Source organism: Petromyzon marinus, chromosome 10 (assembly GCF_048934315.1).
Source record: "Petromyzon marinus isolate PM22_M1 ecotype Great Lakes invasive population chromosome 10, UKy_Petmar_22M1.pri1.0, whole genome shotgun sequence".
NCBI classification, from domain to species: domain Eukaryota; kingdom Metazoa; phylum Chordata; class Hyperoartia; order Petromyzontiformes; family Petromyzontidae; genus Petromyzon; species Petromyzon marinus.
In genome coordinates this window covers 864264-887701 of record NC_133676.1, presented here as the reverse complement: position 1 = coordinate 887701, position 23438 = coordinate 864264, and the positions used below count along the sequence as shown (strand labels likewise).

Here is a 23438-nt window from a genome sequence, read left to right as displayed (position 1 = left end):
AAAATAAAATCAGTGGTGAAATCGGGGAAAGCTAGGGTGGGGGTGTGGGTGAGGTGGTCTTTGAGGGTGGTGAAGGCCGTCTGGCAGGCCTCCGTCTACTGATAAGGGTTCTTAGGGGAGGTGAGTTGGGTGAGGGGGCTTGCAACCTCGCTGAATCCCTTTACGAATCGGCGATAATAGGTGGCGAGCCCCAAGAATGATCTGATTTCCGTCAGGTTCCTTGGCCGTGGCCATTCCACTACGGCGCGCACCTTCTCTGGATCGGTGCGCACCCCTGCCTTGCTTACTCGGTGTCCGAGGTACCCCACCTCGCGCTGCGCAAGGTAACACTTACGCGGCTTGAGCTTCAGATGAGCTACTCGCAATCGTTGGACACCTCTCGCAGCCTAGACCAGTGCTCAGACAGAGAACTGCTGAACACTATCACGTCGTCCAGGTAAATCAGGCACTGTTCCCACTGCAAGCCCCGAAGTACCAACTCGATCAACCGTTGGAACGTCGCGGGCGTGTTAGTGAGTCCGAACGGAAGCACTCGAAACTCGAACAGTCCCATCGGGGTGGTAAATGCGGTTTTTGGCCGATCCTCCTCCGCCATCTCCACCTGCCAGTACCCGGACGCCAGATAGAGGGTGGAAAAATACCGTGCTCCTGGGAGGCTGTCAAAGGTGTCATCGATGCGCGGTATGGGGAAGGCGTCGCCGAGGGTGACTGCGTTCAACTTTCGCTAATCAACGCAGAACCGGGTCGACCCATCCCTTTTCATCACTACCACCACTGGGGCAGACCAGGGGCTCGCCAAGGGCTGGATTATGTTATCACGTAGCACTATCCGCGACTGGCTCCTTGATCTGGGTCCGTTCAGGTGCGCCCACTCGGTATGCGGGGAGTTTGATAGGTCGGGTTTCACCTGTGTCAATTTGGTGTTTAACAAGGTCTGTCTGGCCTACATCTGAATCGTGCTCACCGAACACGTCGGCGTACTCCTGCAATAACCTGCGCAGCTGGTCGGCCTCCCCCTTAGGTAAATCTGCCCAAGGTACATGTAACGCATCATGTAGGGGGACGATCTCGGCTTGGGGAGTGGGGCTGACTCGCCAGGCCAGGTCCTGGTTGTCCTCGGGGCGGCCAGGGTCCTCTGCCCAGAGGGCAAACACCGAGTCGTTAGAGTGTCGTGCGTGCAGGGGGTGTATGGTAGCTACTGGGGTGCGTCGTCATAGCATCGCCGGGGTACTGTGTGGGTTAAACACCCGCATGAACAGTCGGCCCCCATCTGCGTTTACCAGCGTGGCTGACCCTACAACTCCGTACCGTGCTGCCAACTCCGAGTGAGGAGTTAGCATTACCTCGCCCGATCGTCGGTGTGTGGGGTCGGCGGAGGGGGTTGCCACTCGCACCAGCATCTCGGCGAGCGGCCCGATGGTGACGGCCGACACCAGTGTAGCGGCCACGGGTGTGAAGCGAGGGCGATTCGGCTCGGGTCCCAGGAACGGGATCCGCTCCCCACTGCCCTCCACGGTGGCGCATCGCTGGCGGGGCTGCACGTTGAGCCCCAGCTTTTCCAGCAGGTCCGTACCTGCAATACACTCGTGGCATAACACACTCGAGACATAGAATTCCTGTGTGCACACCTGGTGTCCGAAACGGACCTCGAGGGAGATCCTTCCCAGCAACCCCATCCCGGCTCCGCTCGCTGTGTGCAGCGGGCGATCCGGGGCCTGCAGGCGGCTCACGTCAACCCCGAGCACGCTGCAGTGTGCGGCGCTCACGAGTGAGGCTACGTCCCCCGTGTCCAGTAGGATCCGGGTGCGCTGCCCGTTCACCTGTCCTTCCACCAGCGACGTGGCCCCCGTGATTCCTGCCACCAGCTCCCGCAGCCAGTCGCCCGTCCTCACCGCATCCTTGGGTGTTGGGGTCGGAATCTGCGTGGGGGTCACTCGCTCACCATTATTATTATTGTCGTTTGTTTCGGGACCTCATTGATTGCACTCCTAGGTGGTCCACTCTCTAGGGGGCGTTGGCGCTTAACCCTGGCACGTTTCTAGCGTGGGTGATCTGAGGACAGTCTCTCACTAGATGTCCCCTGTGGTCGCACAGGTAACATGCCCGGGGGGCGGTTCCGTAGGAGGTCCCCTGTCCACCCCCTTTCCCCCTTCCCGTACGTAGCTGCCCAAGGTCGGCTTCTAACTGGGTCACCCGTCCGGCCAGTCCCCCTACTGTGGAGCCTAGCTCACCCATTTCGGATTGAATGGTTTTTACATTTTTGTTCGCTTCGTCCCGTATATCTTTTATACCCGTCTGTATCCCCGCTACCCAGCCCGGGGTTGTCTCGCAGGGCCCCGTAGACTCTCTTGCTCGACCCTTTATCGTGCGGGTGAGTCCCTCTTGCTCCTCCTCTTCCTTTTCCTCTGGGCCCAGGCTCGCGATGGCTCGCTCTCGTCCTGGGCCCCGGAGCTGCGCGCGTTGGCTGGAAAGTCTTTCACACTTACGCGCGCGCTCAACTAGGGCATTAAAGGAAAGGCGGATGCAGCTTAGATCGGGGTGCCACCATGAGGTGCGAGTCAAGTATTGTAGGATTTTCTCGGAGGCGAGGTCCTCAACTGCCTCCGCCGTGTACCCTGGGTGTGCGAGCTGCATTAGCGTACGCACGTCCTCGGCATAGTCACACAAATCCTCGTTGGGTTGGCGGCGGCGTGCCTCTAAGGCGGTCTTTGCCTCCTCCTCATTGCTCACGCCGAACCCAAGTCAAGTTGGCGCATTAGCTCTGCTAGCTGGGTTTGTGTGCTCGCGGGTAGGGTTTCTGTGAAGTCAGCCGCCCGTCCATCTAAGTGTATGGTTAGTTGCTCTAACTCCTGTGCGTCTGTCCACCCATTATTTTTTTTAGCCCCTAAAACGTTGCGGGCAAACGCCTTCAATGACGGGGTCCCCTGGCCAGTAAATATATGCCTTATTTTTATGTGGGGTTACGCGGGGGTTCGTACCGCTTCTGACGCCAAACTGTGGGGGCTACTGTCCCCTGCCATCACCGAATTGTCGGGGCCGTTGCCCTCCGACTCCCCCGTTCCATTCATACCACTACCCGCCGGTTGTTCTGTGGGGTTCGGGTTAGCAACCTCCACCTCCTCACCCCCCCGGGGCCCCTGACTTTGTTGCCGACCGCTTAGGCATGGCTCAATTAGTGGGGCCGCCTGCTCTACGCTTATGATGCGCTATGTTGTTCAGTGGCGGCGTGCCGCGGTGAGCGCGCTCGCAAAGTAAAACCCCGTCCCGCACGTGAACAAACAGGTATGGTGCGCCGACGTGTGATTCCCTCACACACACGCTCAGGCAATAACAAACACGATGCTGCTACCTGCCGAGCCCCGTACACAAATCCCACGCGAGGGAGTGGGGGGTCAGGGGCGGGAGGCCAGGGGTGTCTGCCATGCGCGGCCTGCTGATTGGAGAGGGTCACTTCGCTCCGATTTAAAGGGTCGTTTAAACAGCCGCGCGAATACGCGCACGCCAGGCGCCTAGCTCGCTACCTCGCTATAAACAATCGCGCAGGCACGCGACCGCAACACAGTCACACAGGCATGCGAGCGCTAAGCACTACTGTAAACAATCGCACAGGTACGCGAGCACTAAACACCGCCGAAAACAGTCGCGCAGGCACGCGCACGCTGAACACTCCGCCTCGTGGTAAACAACCGCGCATGCACGCGAACACCAAGCGCGCTCTACCCTTCTCTTCACACTCCCAAAGACCACACGACACAGTTTATCCCCCTACTAGCTATTTTATTTACCGCGAGTAACCCGTTAAACTACGCGTGATTGTGTGGGTCAGTGGATGCCAGCCTATTCCCCCTGGGCTCCTAGGCTCAATTTATCCTGCCTATCGCTCTGCTCTCTTCCCTCGATTAAATAGCTCAAACTCACCGCTCTCTCACTTATGCCTACGTCCACTCTGCTGCGCTGGAAGCTGTAGAAGGGCGATGCTGTGGGTCATCTCCGTAGAGGGTTGTGCCTGGCTGCGTTGAAGCTCGTCACATGGACGTCTCGAATGGCTGACCCTAACACCTCGCTGCTCTCGATCTCTTGAAGAAGAACTCTCCTACTGTCTCAATCACCTGCCTTTTATCCTACCTATCACAAAAGGCATTTCCGCGGACCTTGTTTGTCCGTGCCCTTTTGTCCATTCAGAGGCCTGGTTATTCTTGTCCCTTCATGATCTAGATCCCTAATCTTGCCTATAACAAAGGCGTTCCGCTGTTCCCACACCCCGTGCCGCCCTGTCCATTCAGATGTCGGAATGCTCCTGTCCCGTTGTTATTTGGATCCGTAATCTCAACTTTATAACAAAAGGCATTCAGATGCTTCCGCACCCGTGCCGCCCTGTCCATTCAGAGGCCTGGCTATTCTTGTCCCTTTGTTATCTAGATCCCTAATCCTAACAAAGGCATTCTGATCCATACTCGTGCTTGTGTGTGTGCGGTTTCATTCGCGGTGGCTCAACGGCCTCTGCCGTGACCACGTAACTTTAATATCAGGTCACGGCGCTGAGGTGCATGTCAGCCTCGGGGGTAGATCGCCCAATTGCCCGCCCGCAGGAAACCATGAAGCTTGATCCCATTAGGGGCTTCTGGATAAAAACCTGTCGGCCAGGTGACCTTCCCTCCCGGCTCTACGTGGGGTATGTGTGCAATCATGTGGGGCGGGGGGGAGAAGGGGCAGCGAGAGGCGCGCCGCGTCGGCGCTGTCACTCCCCGGTGGTGGTGTCACGGCGGTGGGCACAGCCCCGATGGAGCGGCTCCGCTGCGGCGGCACCACAGTCTCTGTGGCTGTGTGCAAGTATTCGTCTCTAAGTGTCCGTCTGACTGTCTCTGTGTATCTGAGTGTCTGTACTTGTGACTGTTTATGTGTGTAATGTTGATGCTGTTTAAGTCAGTGTGTTAACACACATATGTATGTTGTTCTTGTGATTATTGTGCAGCTATGGATGTTCATGGGACCCTGGAATACTTTTCTCCGGAACTGTTGCTGGGCTATAGCTTGACCTGTGGAGAGGATATGTGGGCACTGGGCTGCACGGTGGCGGAGTTGGCGACGGGCAGGGAATTTTTTTTGTCCGACAGCCACGTGATCCCCCTCTCTTTCCTTGGAGTCGTGGGCCATGGGGGGGGGGGCGGGGGGGGGGGCGGGGGGGGCAGGAGGGTGGGTGGCCACTTTGTGATCTGTGAATAATGGCCGTCGTATGTTGCGTGTGGTTGTGTGTACACGTGTGCATCTTGCATGTGTGGGGGTGCGGTAGTGTAGCGGTTAGCCTGCTGTGCTAGAAATTGAGTTCGAGTCCAGCTCATGGCCAACACCAGTGACGATGATCTAAAGTGGTCCTGGGCCTCCCCTAGTTCGAGTCAGTCTCAACTGAGTACCTGGTGGAGTGTGTGAAGTACCTTGGTCAACGTGGCCCGCCACCCCTGTCTTTGTGTGCTGCTGCTTTTGCTATTCAATACAAACAGCACTTGCCCCATACAGTGTGCCGAAGCTATACGGGTGACCTTTGTCTTCATATCAACCGTGTGCAGATTCTGGGGATGCCTCCAAGGTACATGGTGGATGCAGCTCCCAACAGAACGCAGTTCTTTGGTGAGTTGAAGGGTGGTGCGAGTGACGGACCGGATTCTGTTTAAGGGAGTGGCCTCGGTGTGTTATATTTTTTTGGAGGGAGCCTCTTTGTATTTTAAATTATTTGGGTGTGTGGGTGGGTAAATTAGTATGTGGGAAAGTGGGTGGTTATGTGGGTGAGTAGGCGAATAGGTTGGTGAGTGGGTGGGTCGGTGTGTGGATAGGCGGATAGGTGAGTGATTGGGTAGGTGGAAGAGTGGATGGGTGGGTGGGTAATGTGTATGCGTTGGTTGATGGATCGGTCAGTAAGTGGGTAGGTGGGTGACGTGGTGGTTGGTGACTTGGTCTCTCCCGCTGTGCATGGCTCCTGCAGACCATCGGGGGAAGATGTTCTGCCCAGGCAAGAAAAGGGTGCCGGGGTGCTTCCAACTTCACAGGGTGCTCAAAAGCGATGACCCGGAGTTTGTCGAATTCAACAGCTCATGGCTGCGGTAAGAACCACCTACCACTCCCACCACCTCCCCACTAAGTTTGCTCCCCTCCATGTGATCGCGACTGCTCTCCACCGATCACCAGAAAGATGTGGAGCCGAGTGGACCTGCCAATAAGCGGTACCACCGGCGTGAAGTTAGCCCTCTGTGGCGGAGTGGGAGGTTTGTGCAAGACGCTGCTGGGCATCAGAGGACTGCCACTGCTACTGCTGCTTCCGCTGCTGCTGTGCGTTCCTGGACCTCTTGGGAGAAGGGAAGGAACATCAAAGCTCTCACCATGACTCTCTAACCACGTGGCTGCGTGTGTCCCCCATGCGTATGTCAACAGATGGGATCCGAATTGTCGCATGACGCCAGCGCAGGTGCTGGCTCATAGCTGGCTCGGGACCGTGGCCACCAGCACCACCACCAGCAAAGCCACCACCACCACTGCTGCTGCTGGCAGTGTGAAGAGCTCTTGAGCTGCTGAGCCACGGTAAGCCACTACCTGCTTGTCTCGTGGTCAAGGAAGTCTATAGGGGCGTGCGGGGCCTGGGGCTAATCACAACGTGTGGGCCTTCGAATTGCGGATAAATCCTCTTTTGGTCTTAATTAGAATGATGCATGTGATGTCATTACTTGTGAGACATTCTGGTGCGATAGCCTACGTGTTAAACGGAAGTAATGTCTGACACTGTGACACCGAAGCGCAGGGCCCCCCAAAGCATGGGGCCCGGTGTAGTCGCCCCAATCACCGTACCTGGGGAACGACTCTGCTCCTGTGTGTGTGTTTAGTATCGATTTCTTTTTATGACTACGACTACGCCTATTTAGCCAGCACGAGCCTCACTCAGTCTCAAGAGTCTTTTTCAGGAGGGTCCTGCCAAGTTGTTTGCAGTACAGAACAAATTTACTGCTACTGCTGCTGTGTGATCCGAATTGAGTGATTTGAAGATTCAATTTCCAACATTGGCGGGGATGTCCATCCAACACTTGTTGCACAGCGTGTGTGTGAGGCTTCCACTGCCAAACCCAAAGGAATGGAAGTGAAATTTTAATGTGCAATTTTATTGATGGACTTTGTGTTGTCTTGGTGTGGTCTGGGGCAGTTTTTTATAGTTTTTTTTTTGCCTTACCCAAGCTTGCATTGAGTATTGAAAAACTGACAGGATTTGATTTAAACAATTTGTATTTATATGCTTTATTTTTTTGTGTGACTTCCTTACACTTTGCACTTCTTTTGGTTTTGTTTTGTTGTTGTAATCTGCTCAACACCCACTCACCAATCACTCTCACGCCTGCCTACCCACCCACTGACTCTCACACCCACCCACCACTCACTCTCACACGCATATACCCACTCTCACACACACCACTCACACCGACCCACCCACCATTCACTCTCACGCCCACCCACCACTCTCACGAATCACTCACGCACACCCACTCACCACTAATTCACGACTCTCATGCCCACCCACTAACCCTCACCCACACCCACCCACCACTCACTCTAACACTCTCCCACCCACCCACCCACTCACTCTCACGCCCACCCACCACTCACTCTCACAACCCACGCACCACTAACTCTCACACCCACCCACTCTCACGCCCGCCTACTCGCTCACCACTCACTCTCACATCCAGCCACCAAACACTCACCACTCACTCTCACGCCCACCCACCACTCACTCTCACACCCACCCACTCTCCCGCCCGCTCACTCACCACTCACTCTCACGCCCGTCCAATCACTCACCACTCACTCTCACAGCCAGCCACCAAACACTCACCACTCATTCTCACACCCACCCACTCTCACGCCCGCTCACCCACCCGCCACTCATCCTCACACACACACTCACTCAACACTCATTCTCACACCCACCCGGTGTTTGCGGTCGCGTGCGTATTTACCGAGCGCGTTTTACGCAGGGGGTTTACGTGGCGGCGATCGCATTAAGGGTTCGGCGTGGTGCGTAATTCTGGCGTGTGTGCAAGTAAGGCTGCGCTGCGCAATAACTCATTACCTGCGCCAGCGCTCGCGCAGCAGCCGCGCTATTTTTAGCGCGTGCACGTGGTGGGCAGCAGGTCCGGTTGTGCGCGCGCCCGCAGCCCCCGCAGCGTGAGTGGTGGTTTACGTGGGGGGTGGGAGGCAGAATAACGTGAGGTGGTGGAGAGCCAGCAACGAGCCATGCCCGACAGAGAGGATGCTGGTGCGGGGAGGCCGATGACTCGATCGGCGGCAGCCCGGCGTAAAAGAGAGGAGGTCCAAGGGGGAGAGGAGGAGGGGGGCATCAGCCCTCACACACCATCTAGCCATTTCTAGCGTATATACGGTGCTCAGCCGCCATCTTGTGTGGGGAAGGCGCCCAACCACCAGGCGGCCACCCACCATTATTTCACGTGGAAGGCGTCCAACCGCCATCTTACGTAGGAAAGGCGCACAAACGCCCTCTTAGGTAAGGAAGACGGCAAACCGCCATTGTGCGTGGGGAAGGTGCCCAACCGCCATTTTACGTTGGAAAGGTGGCCAATCGCCATCTTAGGTAGGGACTTTGCCCAACCACCATCTTGCGTGGGGAAGCCGCACAACCGCCATTTTACGTGGGGAAGGCGCCCAACCGCCATTATGCCCACCCTAGCTGGGCATTATGAACCCACTCTAGCTGGGCATTATAACCCCACAAACGCCCTCTTAGGTAAGGAAGACGGCAAACCGCCATTGTGCGTGGGGAAGGTGCCCAACCGCCATTTTACGTTGGGAAGGTGGCCAATCGCCATCTTAGGTAGGGACTTTGCCCAACCACCATCTTGCGTGGGGAAGCCGCACAACCGCCATTTTACGTGGGGAAGGCGCCCAACCGCCATTATGCCCACCCTAGCTGGGCATTATGAACCCACCCTAGCTGGGCATTATAACCCCACCCTTCCTGACCATTATAACCCACCTTACCTGGCCATTATAACCCCACTCTACCTGGCTATTATGACCCCACCCTACCTGACCATTATAACCCCACCCTTCCTGACCATTATAACCCACCTTACCTGGCCATTATAACCCCACCCTACCTGGACATTATGAACCCAGACCCCCACACGGCACTGACGATCGAAGGCACCAAACCCCACGAAAAAAAACGTCTGCAACGTTTTTCACATACTGGTGACTTCATATATAATTATAACAATCATATTTACAATAATAATATACAAAACTACACACGTACAATGCTATTTTAACACACACCACGTGTTAGGGTTGTAGCCTGAGATAAGGGGGGCCCTGGGTAAGCTACTGGTGAGTGTGTGGTGGGGTGAGCGTGTGGTGAGTGCAGTGAGTGGCTGTGTCCAGTCCATGTCTGGCGGCCGCTCTTCAGTCGTCTTCCACAGCTGGTCTCCACGATAGTGAGTGTGGTGAGTGGGTGTGTGTGTGTGGGGTGAGTGAGTGTGGGTGGCTGGGTGTGTGTGGGGTGACTGTGTGTGTGTGGGTGGGTGGTGCGGTGCTGCTGCTCGTGGTGGTGGTGGTTGGCACCGACTCCACCACCACCCCCCCGCTACTCTATCGTGGGCTGCCCACCACACAGCAGCAGGCGGCGGAAGATCGAGGAGAGCGCCCTGCCCATATGGGCCAGACCCCTTTGCTTCTTTTTCTTCTTCTTCTCCTGCTGCTGTTGCACCTCCTCCTCTTCCATCTGCTCATCCTCTTCTGTCTTCTCGTCCACTTCCATCTGCTCCTCGTCTTCTGTCTTCTCCTCCACTTCCATCTTCTCCTCTTCCTCTGTCTCATCCTCCGTCTGATCCTCGTTCTCCTCCTCCTCCACCTCCTCTGTCTCATCCTCATCCAGCGATGATGACAAGGATGATGATGATGGGGGCTTTTTCTCCGACTCAGCTCTGTGGAGAGAGAGGCAGCAGCACCACAGCAGCACATCATCATAATCATCGTCATGCTGGTACTACAGCCAGAGGTCGCGATCGGTCCCCACGGCCAGAAGTGGACCTGGCCATCACAAATGAAAGCAGCTCAACCAAGTGGCTGATGTCATCATCATCATCATCGTCACGTGGGGATTCATAGCGGCAGACCAAATACTAAATTCATATAGATGCATCGAGACCCATACTCAGAGACCCATACAGACTCACAACGACCCATACTCAGAGACCCTGCACTGAGCACACAGAGGGAGTCTCACCGTAGATCCGCAGCTCCAAAGGCCCCGCTGGTGATGGGGGTGGCCTCGATGGTGGTGGGGGTGGCCTCGCTGGTGGTGGGGGTGGCCTCGCTGGTGGTGGGGGTGGCCTCGATGGTGGTGGGGGTGGCCTCGCTGGTGGTGGCCTGGATGGTGGTGGGGGTGGCCTCGATGGTGGTGGGGGTGGCCTCGACGGTGGTGGGGGTGGCCTCGACGGTGGTGGGGGTGGCCTCGACGGTGGTGGGGGTGGCCTCGACGGTGGTGGGGGTGGCCTCGACGGTGGTGGGGGTGGCCTCGACGGTGGTGGGGGTGGCCTCGATGGTGGTGGGGGTGGCCTCGATGGTGGTGGCCTGGATGGTGGTGGGGGTGGCCTCGATGGTGGTGGCGGTGGCCTCGATGGTGGTGGGGGTGGCCTCGATGGTGGTGGAGGTGGCCTCGACGGTGGTGGGGGTGGCCTCGATGGTGGTGGGGGTGGCCTCGATGGTGGTGGGGGTGGCCTCGATGGTGGTGGCCTGGATGGTGGTGGGGGTGGCCTCGATGGTGGTGGCGGTGGCCTCGATGGTGGTGGGGGTGGCCTCGATGGTGGTGGGGGTGGCCTCGATGGTGGTGGGGGTGGCCTCGATGGTGGTGGGGGTGGCCTCGATGGTGGTGGGGGTGGCCTCGATGGTGATGGGGGTGGCCTCGATGGTGGTGGGGGTGGCCTCGATGGTGGTGGGGGTGGCCTCGATGGTGGTGGGGGTGGACTCGATGGTGGTGGGGGTGGCCTCGATGGTGGTGGGGGTGGCCTCGATGGTGGTGGGGGTGGCCTCGATGGTGGTGGGGGTGGCCTCGATGGTGGTGGGGGTGGCCTCGATGGTGGTGGGGGTGGCCTCGATGGTGGTGGGGGTGGCCTCGATGGTGGTGGGGGTGGCCTCGATGGTGGTGGGGGTGGCCTCGATGGTGGTGGGGGTGGCCTCGATGGTGGTGGGGGTGGCCTCGATGGTGGTGGGGGTGGCCTCGATGGTGGTGGGGGTGGCCTCGATGGTGGTGGGGGTGGCCTCGATGGTGGTGGGGGTGGCCTCCATGGTGGTGGGGGTGGCCTCCATGGTGGTGGGGGTGGCCTCCATGGTGGTTGGGGTGGCCTCCATGGTGGTGGGGGTGGCCTCCATGGTGGTTGGGGTGGCCTCCATGGTGGTGGGAGTGGCCTCCATGGTGGTGGACTCGATGGTGGTGGGGGTGGCCTCGATGGTGGTGGGCGTGACCTCGATGGTGGTGGGGGTGGCCTCGATGGTGGTGGGGGTGGCCTCGATGGTGGTGGTCTCGTTCTGGAGCCAGCCGTGACTCAGCGCCTGCTCCGGTGTCATGCGGAGTTCTGGATCCCACCTGGGGAGGCGGGGGGGATGGAGACAGGGGAGGTGAGGATTTGACGTTCCCATCTGTACGTGTGTGTGTACGTGTGTGTGTGTAATGGACAGCGGTGGTGTTATGAACCCGGCAGAAACCCGAGTTAGATTCCTGCACACGGCCAACACCAGTGACAGCAATTATATTATCTGAACTGGTCCTAGGCCTCCCCTAGGTCGACTCAGCCTCAAATGAGTACCTAGTGTAAACATCGCCACTGGGGAGACAAAGGTGGCCGGACGTGGTGGTGCTAGCCACCCACCTCCTCTGTGTGTGCCACAGTGCCGGAGGCCTTCATAGGCGGTGCTGCTACTCGCTACTACTAACAGCACTTGCCCCTACAATCTGCTAGAGTCTACACGGGGGATCTTTGTCTGTGTATAGGCGCTGCTACTCGCTAGTACTAACAGCACTTGCCCCTACAGTCGGCTTGAGGCTACACGAGCGGTATGTGTCTGTGTTCTTACTGCAAGCAGCTGCTAATGAAGGCCACAAGCTGAGCTCCACATCCCCGCAGCACCAAACGCAGGGGGACACTTGCCGGGAGTCGTTTCCTGGCCGGGCAGTGAGGCTGGCCGGCCTCATCTGTAGGACAGAGACAGAGAGAGATATACATACACACAGAGAGGGAGATAGAGACAGAGAGATACACAGAGAGACAAACAAAGAGGAAGAGAGACAGAGAGAGAGACACATACACAGACAGAGAGATGGAAAGAGAGACACACAGAGAGAGGCACGCACAGTGTCACCAACCACCTACCCACCTACCCACCCACTCACCACCACACCGCTACCCCTACAACACCACCACCTCACCCCCACACCACCTCCACTACCACCTCTACGCCACCACCAAAGCACGACCACCACCTCACCACCACACCACCACCACCTGATCACACCACCACTACCACCATACCACGACACCGCTACCCCTAGAACACCACCACACCACAACCATCGCCACCACCAACACCTCACCACCACTACCTCACCACTACCTCACCACAACCACACCAAAACCACACCACCACCTCACCACCACACCACCACCACCACACCGCTACCCCTACAACACCACCTCACCACCACCACCACCACACCACCACTATCCATTGCCATACCACCACCTCACCAACACCACCACACCACCTCCACTACCCCATCTACACCACCATACCACCACCACCTCACCACCACCACCACCACACCATCACCACCTCACACCACACCGCTAGCCCTATACCACCACCACATGACCACTACTTCACCACCATTATTGCCACCTCTACACCACCACACCACCACTACCACCATACCACCACACTGCCACCTCTACACCACCACCACACCACCACCCCGCCACCACCACACCACCACTATCGCCACCACTAACACCTCACCATCACTACACCTCACGACCATCACACCACCACCTCACCACTATCCACTGCCACACAACCACCACACCACCACCTCACCACCACCTCACCACCTCCACTACCACCTCTACACCACTACCACCTCTACACCACTACCACCTCTACACCACCACCACCTCACCACCACCACCTCACCACCACCACCACCACCACACCATCACCACCTCACCACCACACCGCTAGCGTTACACCACCACCACCACCACCTCACCACTACCTCACCAGCACTTCACCACCACCACACCACCACCTCACCACCACCACACCACCATCACACCACCCTTCAACTCACCAAAGTATGCCGCTCTTTTGCGAGCTTTCTCCACCATTTCTTTTGGAGGCATGCCCAGGATCTGCGCAACCATTTCAAGACAGACACACAGAGGGACACACGCATGTTACACGAATGTTACACGCGTGTTACACACGGGGACCCATACAGAGACCCATAGAGATCCAGAGACTTATATAAAACCATAGGGACTCACAGAGACCCATATGGATCCACAGAGACCCATAGAGAGACCCATACGGACCGACAGAGACCCATACATAGACCCATAGAGGTCCAGAGACTCATATAAAACCATTGAGACTCAGAGGCCCACACTAAAACTGAACTATTTTGATTTCACCAGGGAAGGCCCCACTGAGCTACGTGGCTGTTTTTCATTGGCTGTACGACGAAAGACCTGAACGTGACATTATCGTTGTTGCTCAGCGCATCTAGCATCATGGGTGAGTAGGTGGGTGGGGGGAGGGTGAGTGGGTGGGTTAGTGGATAGGTAGGTGGGTGGGTGAGTGGGTAGGTAGGTGAGTGGGTGAATGGGTGGGTAGGTCGGTGGGTAAGTGGGTGGGTGAGTGGGTGAGTGGGTGAGTGGATGGGTGAGTGGGTGAGTGGGTGAGTGGATGGGTGGATAGGTCAGTGGGTGTGTAGGTGGGAGGGTTACTGGGTGGGTAGGTAGGTGAGTCAGTGAGTAGGTGGGTGGGTGAGGGGGTAGGTGGGTGGGTGAGGGGGTGGGCGAGTGGGTGGGTAGGTGGATGAGTGAGTGGGTGGGTAGGTAGGTAGGTGGGTGAGTGGGTGGTTACGTGGGTGTGTAGGTAGGTGGGTGGCTGGGTAAGTAGGTGGGTGAGTGTGTGGGTAAGTAGGTAGATGGGTGGGTGGGTAAATGTGTAGGTGAGTGAGAGGATGCGTAGGTAGGTGGGTGGGTAGGTGAGTGGGTGGGTGGTTGGGTGGCTGGTTGGGTGACTGGCTGACAGGGTTGGGTGACTGAGTGACTGGCTGGGTGACTGGCTGGCTGTGGGCCAGGTCGTCGCTCGAGGCCCCCCAGGGAAGCTCCCCAGTCACCTCGATGCAGCAAGCCAGGTGGTCGTCGCGGCTGAACGAGAGGAAGAGTTCCCTGTCGGTGGCCAGCTTGGCGACGGTGCAGCCCAGCGACCATGTGTCCACAGCGCAGGTCGCCGGGTAGCCGAGAAGCACCTCGGGGGCCACGTAGGCGAGGGTTCCTCCCACGTGGGAGGCTGTGCAGACGACAACAGCAGCGATGATGATGAAGATTGTAGACTAGGTACGTGTGTCTAGGTGGGTGGGTGGGTTGGGTGGCTGGGTTGGGTGGCTGGGGCAGTGGCTGGGTGGGGGGTGGATGGTTAGGCGGGTGAGTGGGTGGGTGGATGGATACATGGATGGGTGAGTGGGTGGGCGGGTGGGTGAGTGGGTGGGTGGGTGGATTCATGGGTGGGTGACTGGATGGGCAGGTCAGTGGGTGAGTGGGTAGGTGGCTGGATGGGTCGGTGGGTGGGTGGGTGCATAGATGGATGGGTGGGTGGGTCAGTGGCTGGGCGGGTGGGTGGATGGCTGGGTGGGTGAGTGGGTGAGTGGGTGGGTGAGTGGGTGGATATCCGGCTGGGTGGGTGGGTGGGTGGCTTGATGGCTGGGTGGGTGGATGGCTGGGTGGGTGGGTAGATAGATGGATGGGTGGTTGAGTGGGTGTATGGGTGGATGGGTGTATGGGTGGATGGGTGTGTGGGTGGGTCGCTGGATGGGGGGGGTCGGTGGGTGGGTGGGTGGATGGGTGGGTGGATGGGCGCGTGGGTGAGTGGGTGGATGGCTACCTGGCTGGGTGGATGAGTGGGTGGGTGGGTAAGTGGGTGGATGGCTGGCTGGCTGGCTGGGTGAGTGGGTGGGTGGGTGAGTGGGCGGATGGCTGGCTGGGTGGATGGGTGAGTAGGTCGCTGGATGGATGAGTGGGTGGGTGGATGGCCGGGTGGGTGGTTGGGTGAGTGGGTGGCTGGATGGCTGGGTGGAGGGGTGGATGGGTGGGTAGATGGATGGCTGGGTGGGTGGGTGGATGGCTGGGTAGGTGGATGTATGGATAGATGGATGGGTGGGTGGGTGAGTGGGTGGTTGGGTGAGTGGGTGGCTGGGTGAGTGGGTGGCTGGGTAGCTGAATCAGTGGGTGGGTGGGTGAGTGGGTGGATGGCTCGCTGGGTGGGTGCGTGGATCGCTCGGTGAGTGGGCGGGTGAGTTGGTGGCTGGATGGCTGGGTGGGTGGGTGTCTGGATGACTGGGTGGGTGGATGGATGGGTGGGTGAATGGCTGTGTGGGTGGGTGCATGGATGGATAGATGGATGGATAGATGGATGGGTGGGTGGGTGGGAGAGTGGGTGGGTGGGTGGGTGGATGGGTCGGTGGGTTGATGGGTTGATGGGTTGATGGGTGGATGGGTGAATGGATGTGTGGGTGGGTGGGTGAGCGGGTGGGTGGATGGGCTAGTGGGTGGATGGGTGGGTGGGTGGGTGGATGGGTGGGTGGGTGAGTGGGTGGCTGGATGGCTGGGTGGGTAGATGGATGGGTGGATGGCTGGGTGGGTGGGTAGGTGCATGGATGGATATATGGATGGGTGGGTGAGTGGGTTGGTGGATGGGTCAGTGGCTGGGTGGGTGAATGGGTAGGTGGGTGGCTGGGTGGGTGGATGGGTGGGTGGATGGATGGGTGGGTGGGTGGATGGGTCAGTGGGTGGGTGGATAGGTGGGTGGATTGATGGGGGGGTCGGTGGGTGGCTTGATGGGTGGGGGAATGGATGGGTTGATGGCGAATGGATGTGTAGGTGGGTGGATGGGTGGGTAGATGGGTGTGTGGGGGTGTCAGTGGGTGGATGGGTGGGTGTGTGTGGGTGTCTCCACTCACTTTTGCCATCCACAAAGAAGCTTGAGGCGAAGTTCCTGACCCTGACGATGCCATCCGCGATGTTCGCCAACAGAACGTTGCTCTGGATGGGGAGTGAGCCGCAGGGAGGGAATTCACACCCAGCATGGTAAAGGCGGTGAGCGTCGTTTACGACCGAGCGTCTGTGCAGGGGGACTGCCTCCGCTCACAGACGTTCAACTTACGAAGTTTCAGAGATATGCGCAAAAAAACAGTGACGTCTACATCTGCAGAACATGAAGAACCTGTGGCATCTACATCAACAGAACATGAACAACCTGTGGCACCTACAGAACGGGAAGAACCAGTGGTATCTACATCAACAGAACATGGAAAACCAGTGGCATCTACAGAACGTGAAGAACCAGTGGGATCTACAAAGCATGAAGAACCAGTGACATCTTCATCTACATAACGTGACGGAACAGTGGCATCTATATTTACAGAACGTGAGGAACCAGTGGCATCTACATCTACAGAACGTGAAGAACCAGTGGTATCTACATCTGCAGAACGTGAAGAGCCAGTGGCATCTACATCTGCAGAACGTGAAGAACCAGTCGCATCTACATCCGCAGAACATGAGGAACTATTTGCATCTACATCTGCAGAACATGAAGAACGAGTGACATCTACATCTGCAGAACGTGAAGAACGAGTGGCATCTGCATCTGCAGAACGTGAAAAACCAGTGGCATCTACATCTACAGGACGTGAAAAACCAGTGCCATCTACATCTACAGGACGTTAAGACATAGTGGCATCTACATTTGCAGAACGTGAAGAACCAGTGGTATCTACATCTGCAGAACATGAAGAACACCAGTGACATCTACATCTGCAGAACATGAATAATCAGTGGCATTTACATCTGCAGAGCGAGCACCAGCACCCCAGCGTGTACAACAACCGCCATTCGCCACTAAGTGGCGGTGACGTCACCACGACGCTTGTGCCAGGCCATGTGCACCTTGAGGCTACGTGAAGTGTCGAACGCCCGCTGGCAGGAGGTCACGGGGCAGACCCAAGTGCCACGGGTCGACTGACTCAGATGACTGGCTGATGCACCACCTGTGCCCCCTACTGTGCCAACCTTCTGTGCTTTAGCCACCCGGTGCTCCGCTCGTTATTGTGAGCGTCGCTCCTCCATCCTCCGTTGTTGTTGGAGGGCAACTGCCTCCAACTGCCCAGCAGCGTCCTTCACGAGCCTGCTCCACAGAGGCCGATCTTGACACCACTGGTACCAGTCATCGGCAAGTCCACTTAGCTCCACGTCCTTCTGTGCCACATCACTCCATCTCTTCTCTAGCCCGTGCCGCGCCCATTTAGCTCCCTAGATCCGGCCGAACAAAAGCTGTTTCGGCATGCGGTGGCTGGGCATGCAGGCTACATGACCCAGCCAACGCAGCCTTGCCTGCCGGAGGAGCTCACCGATGGAACCGTGCCAAGATCTTTGAAAGATTTGTGAGCTCCTCACACAATCCAGCCAGGTTAAACCCAGGATGGATCGTAGGCAGGCTAGCCTATATGTTTCTAACCGGCAAAGATGTTCCATTAGGGGGGTCCACGTTTCGCAAGCGTAGAGAAGGGAGGGAATAACCGTGGCCGAGAAGACCTGAAGCTTAGTGCGGAGCGACAGACCAGGTAGCTTCCACACAGCGTTACGCAACCAATGAAAAGATATTGCCACTCGACTGATTCGGAGTGAGACCTCTGCTGTTAAACTGGAGCCGGTCATAAGCACACTGCCCAGGTATGGGAAACTCTCCACTCTCTCCACAACTGCCCAATCACCGATTGAGAGTTGTGGGGGTGGAGTGTCCAATGGTACAAAATACCCAGGCAGGTGCTTAGTTTTGGTGGGGCTGATGGTAAGGCCCCATCTCTTAGTGGCACGCTCCAGTCTCAGCAGCAGCATCTCCAACTCCTCCTCTGAATGAGCAGCTATTACCAAATCATCGGCATACATAACGTGGTTGAGCAATAGGGAGCCATCCCTTGACCGCACCCGGGCATCGATCAGCCCCTCATTATATCTGTACCAAATGGAGATTCCCCCGGTACAGCTATTGAAGGCTTAACGAACTACGTAGTCAAAATTGATGTGAAATAATGTGGGAGCCAGAGGACATCCCTGTCGCACCCCAAGGTGTACAGGTAATGGCTCTGACTCCCAGCCACGTAGTTTTACCCGGGCCGGCTCACCATCATGAAGGTCCTTAATGATCGTGAGCAGAGGGTCAGGGACTCCAAAAGCACGAAGATCAAGGTCAATAAAGCAGAGATGTAGGTCTTGTTGGAATTCCCTACACCTCTGCTGTAGCAGACGGACAGAAAATATGGCATCTGTGCAGGACCGCCCTTTCCTGAAACCACATTGGGGCTCCGCAAGCCTCTCCTCAGCGTGCCTGGCAAGGCGATGTTGAATAATCCTTGCCAGGACCTTTCCCGGCACACTGAGGAGTGAGATGCCCCTGTAGTTGTTACAGTTTTTGCGGTCCCCCTTCTGCCAATCCTGCGGAACCCATCCAGTGGTCCAGACTGTTGTTATGAAGTCATATAGGGCAGTCTGTGCACAAACGCCACCCTCCCTCAGCATTTCGCTTGGGAGATCATCTCTACCCGGTGCCTTTCCTGGTCTCAGACTCCGGATCACCTTCAGTACTTCCTCAACAGATGGCACCTCAGCCAGCCACTCACAGGGGGTGACTTCTTCCAATATTTGAGGCACTGCAGCCTCAGCAGGATCATCCCCACTTTGTGCCATGATGTTTTCCTGGCTGATGGATTTCCCCTCCCCCAGGACCTCACAGAAATGCTCAGCAAATCTGCAAACCTGTTCCTGGGGGTCAGAGATTGGATCACCGTTTTTTCCCCTAATGATGGTAATAGGTGTGGCGCTGCAGGTTACTTTTTTGATGGAGTTAAATAGAGATTTGTGATCGCGGGCCACTGAGGCAGACTCCATCTCCTCAGCAACCTGCGACCACCACCCATCATTGCAGCGCCTCACGGCTCTCCAAACCTCCGAGCGAAGGCTGTGGTAAGCCTCCTCATTCTCTGACGTGGGATTCTGTAGCCAATGACAGTGGGCCTGTCGCTTTTTCTCAACCAACCTCAACACCTCCTCTGTCAGTCAGGGTCTCTGGGGAGGTCTGGACCACGTACCCAAAGCAGCCATTGCAGCTGCATGAGTCACAGTCCTAAACCTCGCCCATTTACCCTCGACATCAGGAGGAGTGGGGGACAATGCCAACCCCAGCCGCAAGCGATGATGAAATTCTCACTTGCAACTTTCATCAGATAACTGAGACCAGGCCACTTTAGGTTGGAATGGGGTCCTGGGTGTACACCCAACACCGGAGTGGAAGAATGGCAGGTGCATCTTACAGATGACTAGTCGATGGTCAGAGGGCAGATCAGCTCCACGGTAGGTCCTGGTGTCAAGGACATGGGCTCGCATCCTCTAGTCCGTCACTATGTAGTCCAGCAGATGTTCTTGCTTGGACCCGGCATGCATCCATGATGTTGTGTGGATGCGCCGATGCCGGAACAGCGTGTTGGTAATTACAAGCCCATGGGTTGCACAAAAATCTAGCAGCCTCCTACCGTTGTTATTGAGCTGATCTGGCCCATGCCCTCCAATCACTCCAGACCAGGTGCCAGCATCATGACCAACTCGGGTATTGAAGTCACCCAACAAGATGACTCTATCCTGAGGGGCCACTTTAGCCAGCACCTGTGGCACGAGGTCATAGAAGGCATCTGACTCATCGGCTTTGCCTGCATCCCTCCACGGATGTTCGTCTTCGGAGGGGGCATAAATAACCACGAACACCACTCCTCTCCTCCGGTTGATGGGAAGGCGAGCCCAAAGTAGCCTGGGGCTTACAGCTTCCCACACCTCACCGCCACGCTCCCACGCCCCCTTCATTCTTTTGTTCAAAAGAAGAGCCACATCCTGTTGTTTGGCAGTCTGTTGCCCCGAGTAGAGGACTGTCCACCCCTCATGGTGGCAGGAGCCAGAACCGGTCCACCGGACCTCCTGAATGCCACAGAGATCCAGGCGGTACCGGTCCAGCTCCAGACAGAGGAGTGGCAGCCTCTCCTCCGCAGTGAGCGTTCGAACATTCCACGTGGCCACACGAAGTGGCTTTTTGTTGTTTCTGGAGGAGCCCCGAGTGTAGAGATTCAATCTCCTGGCTCCGCCAATTGGAGTTTGGCCAGGAGACGTCAAAAATGCTTGTCCCCCTGGGGCCTCCGGCACAAGCTTATTAGTTACATATTTCAGTCGTGGTTTAGTGGTAAAATTTTGAAGGTGGAGGGGTTACCAGCCCCTCGCACCCATCCAGAGCCCCCCGTTTAGCCACTGTGGTGGTCACAGACGCCATGAGGGGAGTAGCCAATCGGAATTGGCCCTCCCCCCACAGCACTGTCCACGACAGAGTTGCCCATCCGGCACTGCGAGGAGTTAGCGGGTTGTTTTACCGTGTACTCACCCACACACGCAGACACACCCACACACAGACACTCACACACACACACTCACACACAGACACCCACACACATATACACCCACACACACAGACACCATTACACAGCATGCACTCCACTCACGGGCTTGATGTCCCCGTGTACGATGCCCCGGGACTTGGTGTGGGCCAGGAAGTGGAGGATGGCCCTAGTGTACGACCTCACCGCATCCTCGTGACTTTGCCACAGCGTCATCTGTCTGAGCACGCAATGGAGTTTCGCCCTGCCACGCGGAGAGACAGCGACCATGTCAGTCACATCAGCGACGACGTCAGCGACGACGTCAGTGACATCAGCGGTTAGCGTGCTGCGCTGCGAACCTGGCGAACTGGGCTCGGTTCCCGCTCATGGCCAACACCCAGTGACGATTATCTGAACCGGTCCTGGGTCTACCCTAGGTCGACTCAGCCTCAAATGAGTACCTGGTGCGATGTGTAAACATCGCCACTGGGGAGACAAAGGTGGCCGCGCGTGGTGTTGGCCACCCACCCCCTCGTGTGCCGTGCCGGCCTTTAAAGGTGCTCGCTAACAGCACTTGCCACTACAGTCTGTTAAGGCTATATGGGGGATCTTTGATATTTGTGTGCGTATGTTGAAATTCATTCACACCGTACGTAGCCAAGCATGCTAATGTGTGGGTCTCTATGGGTGTCTGTGTGGATGTCTCTGTGGGTCTCTATGGGTCTCTGTGGGTCTGGGGGTCTGTGGGTCTCTGTGTGTGAATGTATGCAGAACTTCTTTTGCACCATACATAGCCAACCGTACTAATGTATGGGTATGGGTGTCTCTATGGGTCTGTATGGGTGGTGGTGGTGGTGTTGTGGTGGTGGTGTTTGGTGGTGGTGGTGTTTGGTGGTGGTGTTTGGTGGTGGTGGGTGCTGGTGGGTGATGGTGGATGGGTGGTGGGTGGGTGGTTATGGTGGGTGGTTGGGTGAGGGGTTGTGCTGGTGATGGTGGGTGGTTGAGTGGGTGGTGTGGTGGTGATGGTGGGTGGGTGGTGGAGGGTGAGTGGGTGAGTGGTGTGGTGGTGAGTGAGTGAGTGGGTAAGTGGTGGTGGTGAGTGAGTGAGTGGGTGAGTGGTGGTGGTGGTGGGTGAGTGGTGGTGGTGGTGGTGATGGTGAGTTAGTCGGTGGTGGTGGTGAGTGAGTGGGTGGTGGGTGAGTGAGTGAACGAGTGAGTGGGTGAGTGAATGTTGGTGGTGAGTTAATGAGTGAGTGAGTGGTGGTAGTGGTGCTGGTGGTGTGCGTACTTCAACAGCTCCATGACAAGGCATTTGTGGCCTCGAAAGTAGAAAGTCTCCAGGACCCTGACTACGTTGTAGTCCACGTTGCTACGGTCGCTCTGGAGCTCCATGGACATTAGCAGCTCTGTTCTCTGGTGCTTTTCTTCCCTGGAGCTGCGAGCGAGTGAGCAAGTTCACAGAACGAGAGAGAGAAAGAAAGAGAGACAGATAGAGAGAAAGAGACATAAAGAAACAGAGATCAAGACAGAGACAGACAGAGAGAGACAGAGACAGAGAGTTTAGACTTTAATATACAGTGGGTCTGTGTGTGGAACACTGAGTAGTAGTAGTGGGTCTGTGTGTGGAACACTGAGTAGTAATAGTGGGTCTGTGTGTGGAACACTGAGTAGTAGTAGTGGGTCTGTGTGTGTAACACAGAGTAGTAGTAGTGGGTCTGTGTGTGTAACACTGCGTAGAAGTCGTATTGGATCTGTGTGTGTAACACTGTGTAGTAGTAGTGGGTCTGTGTGTGTAACACTGAATAGTAGTAGTGGGTCTGTGTGTGTAACACTGAGTAGAAGTCGTATTGGATCTGTGTGTAACACTGTGTAGTAGTAGTGGGTCTATGTGTGTAACACTGAGTAGTAGTAGTGGGTCTGTGTGTGTAACACTGAGTAGTAGTGGGTCTGTGTGTGTAACACTGAGTAGTAGTAATGGGTCTGTGTGTGTAACACTGAGTAGTAGTAGTGGGTCTGTGTGTGTAACACTGAGTAGTAGTAGTGGGTCTGTGTGTGTAACAGTGAGTAGTAGTAATGTGTCTGTGTGTGTAACACTGAGTAGTAGTAGTGGGTCTATGTGTGTAACACTGATTAGTAGTAGTGGGTCTGTGTCTGTAACACTGAGTAGTAGTAATGGGTAATGCGTAGTTGGTCTGTCGCTATCAATATTATCCACAATAGAGGTGAGTTTGGGTTATATGACGTAAATATAAATGTTGTGTCATTAAACCCGCCACACTGACACACGCCCAATTGGTTGAGGTGGTTTGTCACCTAAACACAAAACGCTTGGCCAGCTCGTTACTTGCTCAGCACTTAACTGGTTGTTGTGTTGGAAAGTGTCAAAGTCAATTGTCAGTGTTGTGGTGGGGTTCGTCTCCAACACACAACCAGTGGTGGCGGTGGTGGTGAGGGTGGTGGGGAGGTGGTGGTGGGGTGGGAGTGTCGCTGTGGAGGTGGTGGTGGGGAGGTGGTGGTTGAGCGATGGAGATTCAAGTAAAGGATGTTCAGTCATTGTTTGTTGTTGTGGTTCACAGCCAGCAGCAGTCCCATAGTGTGTGTTTGTTTATTGTTCTTGTTATTGGTGGTGTTATTG

At 56.5% G+C, this 23438-nt stretch overlaps 1 protein-coding gene across 1 annotated transcript in view; it reads right to left on the bottom strand.

Moving 5' to 3' along the window:
• Positions 1 to 9241: 9241 nt before the first annotated feature.
• LOC142924187 (uncharacterized) overlaps positions 9242 to 23438 on the bottom strand; it is a 95117-nt gene continuing 80920 nt past the window's right edge. Inside the window, exons 5-10 of the mRNA XM_076065995.1 lie at positions 16292 to 16373; positions 14453 to 14625; positions 13397 to 13457; positions 12127 to 12244; positions 10280 to 11638; positions 9242 to 9977 (exon numbers count right to left, since the gene is read on the bottom strand). Of these exons, the coding sequence (XP_075922110.1) occupies positions 9638 to 9977; positions 10280 to 11638; positions 12127 to 12244; positions 13397 to 13457; positions 14453 to 14625; positions 16292 to 16373 (2133 nt within the window). The 3' untranslated portion in view covers positions 9242 to 9637. The remainder of the gene's footprint in view (positions 9978 to 10279; positions 11639 to 12126; positions 12245 to 13396; positions 13458 to 14452; positions 14626 to 16291; positions 16374 to 23438) is intronic.